At 35.8% G+C, this 11,082-nt stretch overlaps 1 protein-coding gene across 1 annotated transcript in view; it reads left to right on the top strand.

The window, feature by feature from the left end:
* The first annotated feature begins 3,513 nt into the window (after positions 1-3,513).
* LOC133334501 (angiotensin-converting enzyme-like) overlaps positions 3,514-11,082 on the top strand; it is a 44,561-nt gene continuing 36,992 nt past the window's right edge. The window contains exon 1 of the mRNA XM_061542817.1: positions 3,514-3,775. Within this exon, the coding sequence (XP_061398801.1) occupies positions 3,514-3,775 (262 nt within the window). The remainder of the gene's footprint in view (positions 3,776-11,082) is intronic.

The raw sequence follows: 11,082 nt of genomic DNA, 5'->3' as shown, positions 1-11,082 counted from the left end.
AGATATAGCATCTTTAAGGGACTACTGACATGGAATCGTACGAAATTATATATGTAAAATTAATCGATGCAAAATGTCATGTCAATCGGGCATTGATGCACCATTTGTATAAAATCGAGGAAAATTATGTATGAGAGCTACAGTAAATCTGGTCCAATTTAAAGACATGCGTGCTGTCCAAGAGTTCATCGAACAAACGTTGGGTATTTACTGCGCAATTTCATGAAATCACACGAAAGTATATTTGGGAGTCATATCCACAACTACGTCAATCTGTATTTACATTTATACTAACCTAACCACTAAAGGTTCGTACCCCAAGTTCAAATATTCAAATTTCAGTTTCAAATCTTTGGTTGGTTTTGTTGTCATTTGATTGGATAGAATTCTCTATTTTTCCTCCAGTTATTTGTGGCTTATTTCTTAACCGAATTTTTATTATAGCTCATGGATTTTCAATAGGATTTATGAAGACATTTCCCATTACACTTAGAACTATAGACTAATAGTTCTGCAGAGAGACCACAGGTTGATATAAAGACAAATAAGTCTGTATAGAGACCACAGGTCTGAAGAGAGAACCATATGTGTGTTTAAAGACCAAATGGTTTGTATATATATTACACATTTTTTATATTGTCGAATTGGTGTGTATAAAGACCACTGGCCTTTATAAAGACCAATTGGTATATAAACAGACCGATTGGCAGTGTATAGATACTACTGTATGCTAAGAGACCGTAGGTCTGTAAAAGGACCAATTAGTGTTTATAGAGTAAATAAGGGTTTATAAGGACCAATCGGTTGGTATAGAGATCACAGTTTTTTATAAAGACCAGTTGGTGTTTATAAAACACAGTTTTATCTATACAGGCTAATAAATCTTTATAGAGGCCTTTGGTCTCTCAGCAGACCTGTGATATCTACTATCCTATAATTGCATATGTTTGTAACAGGCGAAAGGAAACGAGATAGACATATGGTTCCTTTTGAGAATATACATAGAATCACTTTCTGAGTCGATTTAAATTGTTAATAAAGTTCAGGTCGCATTTAAAATCCGATTTGTATGAATTTGGTGCAGCTCATTTGTTTAGCCCAAGGACGAAATTGGAGAAAATCGGTTTAGATTTAGATATAGCTCCCATGTATATTTCCCTCCAAAGTCCCTCTATATCTTTCGATTTGCATGGAATTTGGCACAGCGTACTGAATTAAGTCTAGAATGATGTGTGCTTAGTTTCGTGAAAGTCGGACCAGATTTAGATATAGATATTTTACACTGATTTTATGAAAATTTTGCACTAAAGACCTAAAGTTTGAACGATTGGCACACAAATTTGTATTTGTACTGAAGTTAATATAAATTAATCTCTGGCAAGTTTCGTTAAAATCGGTTCCGATTTAGATATAGCTTCCATATTTTATTTTAGTTGGAGTTTAGGTAAATTTTGCACAACGTATCGAATTGATACTAGAATGACGTTATTGAGATTTATTGGAAATGGCGCGGATGCATACACAGCTTCCATATATATTTAAAACAGGTGTCTGATTAAGATTAAATTTTGAAGAGTCAGTTTACACAAATTTGTCTCATTGTAGGCAAACAACTCTAAACTTGCCGAATGAAATGAAATTTATCATAGGTTCCAGAAAGGCATAGAAATCATATTCAATTTCGTTCAATTTCATGTCAATTTTTTTCGAAAAGGTGGAGTCTGTTAGGAGACATATGTAGAATATACCCAAAGTGGTATAGTCGGCCCAGTCCGACTTTACTACTTTCCTTACTGGTTTGTCATTCCGTTTGTAACCGCCAAGTCCATCTGTTGAAATTACGGTTGTGCTCACAATATTGAACATAGAACATTGCACATAAATTGCTACAACTCCTAGGATTTTCAGTTTTAAAAATTGGATATATCACATTTTACGAAATTCCTTTATAACTGTAACCCTAAATTCGGTATTTGAAGCTTTGAAGTATTGTAAATATAGGTCCATGTTTTGATATAGTTCGCACAAATATATCGCCTTATTTCCAGGAGTAAACGATTTTTCCTATCGAAAAATATTGTTCCAAATTATTAATAAAATGACGTTTTTCCAGAAATTAATAATTAATATTTAAATATTCCACTTAATTTCTGGTGTGTTCAAGTTGTTGTGTAGGATAAACCAGTGGGCGGAGCAGTATAGTTAGACGTTTCAACCATATGATACCCTACACAACTACCACGAAAATTTATTTCGCGATATTTGCACCCTCTTAAACGATTATATATCAACACCTCCAATTTCTAACCTTGGCATATTTCTAAATCTTGTTTTCCCAAGGTGAATATTTACGCCATAAAATAAAAATTTGATAACTTTATTGAATTGATGATCGATCAATAAAGAGCTGTTTTATGCTTTTCGTCAAACCCCTTCAGGTGTAAAATATGTTATGTTCTGCATATAATAATGGCCTACTAGAAAATCTGACAAAAATAAAGTTTTCGGTTCATAACAAAAATAAACTTTTCGGTCCATGACTCCCCCTAAATATCATATCAACATCACCGTCCTATACCAAAACCGTAACTTCATGTAAAATTTCAATCAGAGCAACATTTCCGCCATCTAGTGATACTAAACAATATCAGAATATGCAGATTCCTGTAAATTTTTATATACAGATCCCACATGCAAGTACATACATCAATATAATTGGTATTAATTTTTTTGGTCCATTTCATCTCCTAAATATTAACGGATCATTACCAAACATACAACAATAGGGATCTTCTTTGGACAGAGCCCATCCATATGCAAAATTTCGTGACGATTGGTCCATAACTGTGGTCTGTATCGTGTTTACAAATTATAAAGGACAGACGAAAGATCGACTTAGTCGAGATATTACTTAAAAGATCGGTATACATAAAGGTGGGTCAAGGACCAATATTAAAAGGCGTTACAAACTCTTGGGGCTGCAAAAACTTAAATACCCTGACAACATACAAAGACATAGAAACCGTAAAGACTCGACAAAATGCATTTTGATAAAATAGTTTATGAAAACATATCCAGGGGGAATCAGGTATAACAGAGGCATGTTAAGAATAAAAACGCCAATACGCGAAAATGTCTGTATAAAATTGAAATAAAATCACAGGTCTGCATTCAAAATATATGTTTTCATTTTATAAGCTTAAGATATAGCACTAAAAACGTTTAATAGTGATCGCTCTGTTATTATGATATCGTAACAACAAAGGAAAAGCCATCTAACACTTTCGAAGAAGGCACGATAAACAGCAGTGGCTAAACGTGATAAGTTGGCCAGGCTTATGTTCGCAAATGCCAGTAAGGAACGGGAAATGGACGATAGTGATGCTGATGCGAAACCAGTTATGAAAAAGGTCCGGTTGGGAAGTTGAAGCCGGCGAACAAGGGCAGGTCCTTAAAGGAAGACTTGCTGGGAACTGTGCGTCGCCAGTGGGTACTTGTTTTGCCGGTAGAAAGATGAAGCCTGCGGAAAATGGCTCTAAACCCGCAACAAAATATGTTAGTGGTGGTAAGCAGAAGCAGTTAGTTACGGATGTTACGGCCAGGAAGATTGTGGCTATAAATCCTGACACTGCTGCCGAAAAAGGAAATGGCATCTGGAAAATGAAGACGCGGAGCAAACGTACGGAGCAGCTAATGGAAGATGTGGCCGGTGCAAAGATGAAGACTATGTCCAATGGTTCAGGCTGGAAGTGTCCAATGGTTCAGGCCGGAAGAAGCTGGTTTGAAAGATGGCGGTGGTACCTAGTGGCGATCACCTAGCTGTTTTTATTGTTTTATAATTGAATTTCTTGTATTTGATTTTTATATTTTGGAATAGTTTATATTTGTATATTCATTTTTTAACCCGCAAGATCGGCACAGTCCGACATTCCTAATTGGTTTAATCTATGTAATTAAATTTCCTTGTATCCACTTTACAAAGTTTTAGCAATGTAGGGTATCAAATGTTCAGATCACATCGAATAGCTCCTTTTCCTTACTCATTTCTTATTATTAATGATTCTTAAGAAAAAAATAGACGAGAAAAAAGTAAAACCACAACAAATAAATCAGCATAAATTAAGCTCAAGTATTTATTCCATCTTTTTCCATTATTTTTTCATTTGTTTTATTCAAGGAATTGCACTTTTTTATCCTTGTTTTTCTATTAAGTTGTTTGTTTACAAATCAACTTCCTTTGTGTTTTCAATTTTTCTTTTTTTCTTCTTCTTCTCTTGGCATTTTCATTAACACATTGCAAGGGTATTTCATCTAAGATATGGGTTGGAATATGAGTGTGGGTGAGACGCACAAGAAAAAGATGATATGAAATAAAAAAGAAAATAATAACGATAAAGCTAGAAGCAAAAAAACAAATGTAAACGTCTGTGTAGCGCTACAGAGCCCCTTTTTTGGAGAGTTTCTGTATGGGAAAGGAAAGTTTATAAAGGATGATAGAATATTCATATAGAGATTTTGTGTCTATATATGGCAATATATGACATATGTATCTAAAGTCCAATCAGAGGGGTTATCATGCGATGAACCCATCTTAAAATTTATGTTCTGTCGACTAAATTTGAGTACAAATGGTCTTCGCACAATGAACCTACCATAAGATTTCAAAAGAATACTCTATGCAAGACTGTGGTGTTTTTCATTAACTAAATACTGTGCCATATTTTCATTACATTTTCCATTATTGCACCATTCCTTTGTATTTTTTAGTTATTTCCATATTTTCGCACTGATCTGATAGTTCGTTCTAAACTCACCAACATTGCATAGTTGATTTGTTTATTTACATTCGCCTTGATTATCTACGATTATTTCAGCATCTTTGTTCACAATGCATGGCGAGGACATATCCGACAATCGTTATACTAGTCGTTATGTATGTTTCTTCGTTTGTTTGTTTCCTTTGTAACGTTATCTGTCACGTCCTCGTTAATCACTGTATTATGTACGCATTAAAATTTAAACGTCAAATTGCTTGAAATGACCCAAATACAACAAAGGATTCCAACAGAAGTGTTGGCAGCAATTGCGCTTGGTGTATTTCAAATTCGAACCATAAGGAATATCTAAAGAAGGCAGAGCTATAGAACATGGGAGAGCGAGACAGCGACAAGCTGCGTATTATCATAGCAAACGTTTGCTAAGCTTCTGTCTCGCCCTAATATTCCATTTCCGAGGAAATGTCAACTTGTAGGGTATGATTTAGTGTTGAATTGTCTTTAGGGGATTTAGGGCAGGCATTCAGATAAATTGTCTCCTTTAGTTTTGTTGCTTGTTGCTTTTTGTTTATTTTCTTTCCTTTTGTGTAATTTTTAATGAAATGAAATCAGATAAAATTTGTTCTATTTCTCATTTTTTGTTTGAAGTAAATTAATGAGGAGGCACAAGGATATTCATGATTATTCACACACACACACAAAATAACTATTCATCCAAATTGATAAATCGTTTTCCTGGCTTTATGTTAACAAATATTTATATGTGTAGTTTATATTTAGAAAGATTTGACTTTTATCTTTCACGCTGTGTTATCAATTATTGAGAGTGACAATATTTACAGAATATTTGTCGCACTTCAACACATAGTCAATTAACCAATTAACATAATGTGTAACGTTTTATTCGCTTAAATGCAAATTATGATAATTAAGTAAGAAAATGTTCGATTGAACTGAACTTCACTCAATACGATTCAATTTAATTAATTAAAGTCACACAATTAAATTAAATACCAATCATATTTAATTAAAACTCAATTCAAACCCATTCTTGTGTTAGGATTTTTATTAAATTCCGTCTGTCATTAAAAAGTCATTTAATAACACCGAGCCTAACTGGTCTCTTTTTAATAAATCCACACCTGCTTTGGTCCCTTAAAACCTATTTTTAATAAATCCACAAATGCTTTGGTACTTGGAAAAAAAATTTATATATTTTTAAAAATCCACGCCTATGTTGTCCCCTTGAAAATTCTTGAATTAAACAATATTTTTTTAGTCCCTTGAAAACCTACTTTACTTACTTAGCTGGTTTGTTACAGAATGGTTGTTCCATAAGCCGAGCTTAAAAAAGATTTCCAAGCGCGTCGGTTTTGTGCGCATCTCCACCAATTTGGAGGATGTTGTTTTCTACTTGGACTTTCCATCTAATTCGTGGCCTTCCCCTTCTACGGGAAGCTATGGCATTCTCATTCATTCGCATATCATTGCCAAGCCACCGTAGTCGCTGCAGCTCAATACGACTGACTATGTCGATGTCAGCGTATAAATTGTAAAGCTCGTGGTTCATTCGACGCCGATATTCACCGTCGACGCTGATCGGTCCGTAGATCTTTCGGAGAATTTTTCTTACAAACACCCCAATAGCTGCCTAATTTGTTTGCGCAAGTATCCATGCTTCAGATCCATATAACAGTTCGGTAGTATTAGCGTCTTATAGAGTGTGAGTTTGGTCTGGCGGGAGGTGGCCTTGTTTCTAAACTGATTGTCTAGACCATTGCAGCATCTGTTAGCCATCACAATCCTCCTCCGAATTTCAAAACTGATGCGATTCGTTTTATTTATGGCGGTACCAAGGTATATAAAATCTTTAACTACCTCGAAGCTGTAGTTCTCAAGTACTGGACGCCTTGCGCGTTGATAACATCAGCTTGGTCTTCTCGCCGTTTACTGCCAGACCCACTTTGGCAGACCCCTTTACAATTTGTTCAAAGGTGGCTGTACCGCTTGCAATGTTCGACCCATAATATCGATGTCATTGGCGTAGGCGAGTAACATGTGTTGTTTGGTGTACAGAGTGTCATTTATGTCCACTTTTGCGTCTCGTATGACCTTTTCCAACAGGATGTTAAAAAGATCACACGTCACCTTGTCTAAATCCTTGTGCCACTTAAAGTTATCCTGTATAGCCGTATTAATTTTGCAGGAATGCGAACGTAGACATGGCTTCAAACACCTCTGAACGGATAGGGCTGTCGAATGCGGCTTAATAGTCGACGAATAGGTGGTATGTGTCGATGTGTTTTACGTGGGCCTTTTCCAGGATTTGGCGCAGAGTGAAAATTTGGCCAATGGTGGATTGGCCAGGTCTGAAGCCGCATTGGTATGGTCCAATAATGGCATTTATCATTGGCTTCAATCGTTCACACAGCACACTGGATAGCACTTTATATGCGATGGGAAGAATTCTAATTCCTCTGTAGTTGGCACATATCGTCTTGTCTCCTTTTTTGTGCACGGGACACAGGATGCTTAGGTTCCAATCTTTGGGCATGCATTCCTCTAGTCAAATTGTACTAATCAGCTGGTGCATGCTCCTGACCAGCATCTGACCACCAGTCTTGAATACTTTGGCTGGTAACCCGTCGCCTCCTGCTGCTTTATTGTTCACACAGCACACTGGATAGCACTTTATATGCGTAACATATCGTCTTGTCTCCATTATTGTGCACGGGACACAGGATGCTTAGGTTCCAATCTTTGGGCATGCATTCCTCTAGCCAAATTGTACTAATCACATGGTGCATGCTCCTGACCAGCATCTGACCACCATTCTTGAATACTTGGGCTGATTGATTGCTATTCTGACCTCATCTTGGCTAGGTGGTATACACTCCATACCATCATCTCTTATTGGTTCTGGGGTATCTTCTTCACCGACACTATTTGATTCCAGAAGTTTTTCAAAATGCTCCTTCCAGATCCCCAAAACGCTACCTGTATCTGTCATCAGGTTTACATCTTCATCTCTACAGGAGAATGTGCCTACACTAAAGCCTTCGGTTGCCCTTTACAGATCAGTAGCATTACGACATTCCTGATCGTACCATGGGTTTCTTGGTGATGGTTTTTGGTACCCAAGTGTTGCTTTTGCTGCAGTTTGTAGGGAGTGAGCAATTCTTTGCCACTCTGCTTTTATACTATTATCAGGACAAGAATTGCTTTCGTCAAGCAGGTGGGTATGTTGAGCGGAGTAGGCCTAGGCTACCTGTTGTGTTTGCAGCTTTTCGACGTCGAGTTTCCGTGTTGTATTAGATCGCACCTTTGCTGCAACATTAAGACGGGTGCGTACCTTGGCTTCCACAAGGTAATGGTCCGAACCGATATTCCCTCCTCGGATCGATCGGACGTCTAAAACACTGGATGAATGACTTCCGTCTATCACGACATGATCAATTTGATTTCTCGTTACTTGATCAGAAGAGATCCAGGTGGCCTTGTGTATATCGAGATGCTTGAATCTGGTGCTGTTAACTACCATGTTTTTTGGTGCCGCGAAGTCAATCAACCTCATGCCGTTGTCGGATGTTTCTTCATGAAGGCTGAATTTTCCGATGGTGGGGCCAAAGCTATTTTCACTTCCGATTTTTGCATTAAAATCTCCTAGCAGAATTTTAATGTCATGGCCAGGGCAGCGATCATATGCTGTTTCTAGCCGCTCGTAAAATATGTCTGTGGTCTGTTCATATTTGTCTTTGGTCGGAGAATGGGCGCAAATAAGACTGATGTAGAAGAACTTCGCTTTTATGCGGATAATTCGCTCATCTACTGGAGTGAATCTGGAGACGAGGTCTTTTATTCTCCTGTTGACCATAAATCCGCAGCCAATTTCAGTGTCACAATTGAGATGAAAGAGGGACCGAGATAAGCCTGGACTTTGCCATGTTAAAGACAATCAGAGCCGTTGCTTGGTATCTATCATCCCCTACGCCACCCGGTCGCTTGAAAATATAATTTATATGAAAATAGTATATAAAAATTCCAGTCTTGTATTGGTGCATTAAAAAAAAAATACCTTTTGATGTATAACAACCTTTCGATGATCTTTCCTGATTCAATTTATCAAAGTCAATCCTAATTAATAAACCTTCGAATTTTCAATACAGCTATTTTCATAAAAAAGTGAACCAAATAAAAAAAATACTTAATTTATACCATTTTTATGAAATATTTACTTTCGCGAACCCTTCTCTTCCACTTAATGGTGTCATAAATTATTTCACATCCTCTACATTTTTTAAATATATTTCAGAAAGAAAAAATACACAATACATAGCTAATTTGTTTAAAACGGAAACGGTTGTTTACGGACCAGTTAAAAAAAATTAAAAGCCATCATTTTTCTCCATTAAAAGTTACAAATTATTTATTTTGGCAATTTGTTTAGAATAAAATCAATGGCGCGACAATTCAAGGGTTTGACCTTCTGAATTCGAAGAAAAACGGAAAACATCGACAAACAAAAACTTGAATCCCTTTATTGGCATTCTGAAAAATTCGTCTTTGGTATTGGGTATTTTCATTAAAAAATCAACAACACTTAAAAAAGTAAAACCCAAAAACCCATTAAGGACGCCTTTTGTTTTTTCGGGTTTCTTCTCAAAGAATACCATAATTGGTTAAAACGCAAATGAAACAAAGCGTTAAAAAACAGTAACATGAAAATGTCCTTAGAATGCATAATAAATGAGTGTAGGCAGAAGTGGAAATGTCCATGGAAACAACAGAAATCAAGTTATGCCAAAATTGTGTGAAGAGAAGACACAAAACAAAAATTCACTTTTAAAGGGTACCAAAATCGAAGTAAAAGTGCTGGTCTGCTTTTGCATACGAAATTTTAGTGGACTTTCGAATATTTTCCAGCAATAAAGAAATCAATGGGGGAAGCAATTGAAAATTGTTTCGATTGCCGCACAAATATTTTCATTTATTTCTTATTTTCTCTACTAACATCGGTCTTTGATACTTTGGTATGTAGGCTAATCGAATGCACAGAGAAACATTTAATGCATGCTCGATAGGCTGTTGTTGTTGCAGCTACAGAAAATGCCTCTTTTGGTAAAGGGTCACATTTACATTTTAAGAATGTTACAACATCAAAGCAAAGAATTGCTAATAATGACATCTAATGAATTGTAAATGTAGTGTAATAAGGGAAGTTAATAAATGAGACAAATTAATAACAATATAAACACTTTTTAGGAATGTTATTTTTCAAGAAATCAGTAAGAAATTTCAAGTCATTACACAGACGAGGTTGTTGACACAAAAATTAGACTGCAATATTTTCTACCTTTGGTAATGACAGTAATACATGACTAGTATGAGAGTTTTTTGTACTCTACACAACTATGTTGTGAGCGCATTATAAAAGCTGGTAAAAATGCGAATTATTGGTCATAGATTCACTTTTTAGTATACCGATCTTGACCGACCTCGACTACCTGAGTCGATATAGACATTTGTATCCGTCTGTCCATTATATTTTTTGTAAACAAAATACAGGCCATTTTTATAGTTCAATTGTCACTAAATTGAGCATGTAAGTCCAAAGAAGGCGATAATATGAACCAACAACTTTAGAGGTCACAATAATGACTTCAAAAAGGCCTAGAGTAGAGAAGTTGACGGCGGTACTTGCATATTTTCGGTCCCACCCGACTTTTTTGACCCGCTCCCTGGTTTTTAATATTTATGTCTTAAGGAAGCTGGGAAGTGAATAAATCTAAGAGAAATGTGCGAAGACAAAAGTGATTTCAGTAATTTGAAATTTGATTCGGGTTTAATTAAATATTCAAGTAATATATAAGCAATGATAAATGTTCATTCCTTACCCTTTGGTATGTCGTGGTTGGTTTGGTTTTGATTACCCACTAAGGAACAACGGCACTTCTTGTTTTTTGTTATAAACCAAAAGTCCTTATTTTTGGTTCGTAGATAGGTTCCGCTCACTGGAATATCTAAAAAAAAAACGAAATTATAAATACAATGCGTACAAAATTTTTTAAATCGCCTTTACTAAAGTTAAGACATAATGTGTATCGTTATCAAATTGATTAATCCAAATTGATATAGCTCGGGAATTATAAAAGTATATGAGCAAAAATTCAATAGTTTTGAATTAATAGATCTGACGTTGCCAACATTTCATGATATTGACCTCCATAGTTTAATTACGTGGATGGTATTTATGGTTTTCGTCATTTGTGTTTCTTCCTTTTAGAATATGCACAGAATCAATTTCTGA

This window comes from Musca vetustissima, unplaced genomic scaffold (assembly GCF_032173495.1).
Source record: "Musca vetustissima isolate MV318-11 ecotype Yass unplaced genomic scaffold, APGP_CSIRO_Mvet_v1 utg48451, whole genome shotgun sequence".
NCBI classification, from domain to species: domain Eukaryota; kingdom Metazoa; phylum Arthropoda; class Insecta; order Diptera; family Muscidae; genus Musca; species Musca vetustissima.
The sequence above is the reverse complement of the archived record's forward strand: the minus strand, read 5'-3'. Positions and strand labels throughout refer to the sequence as shown.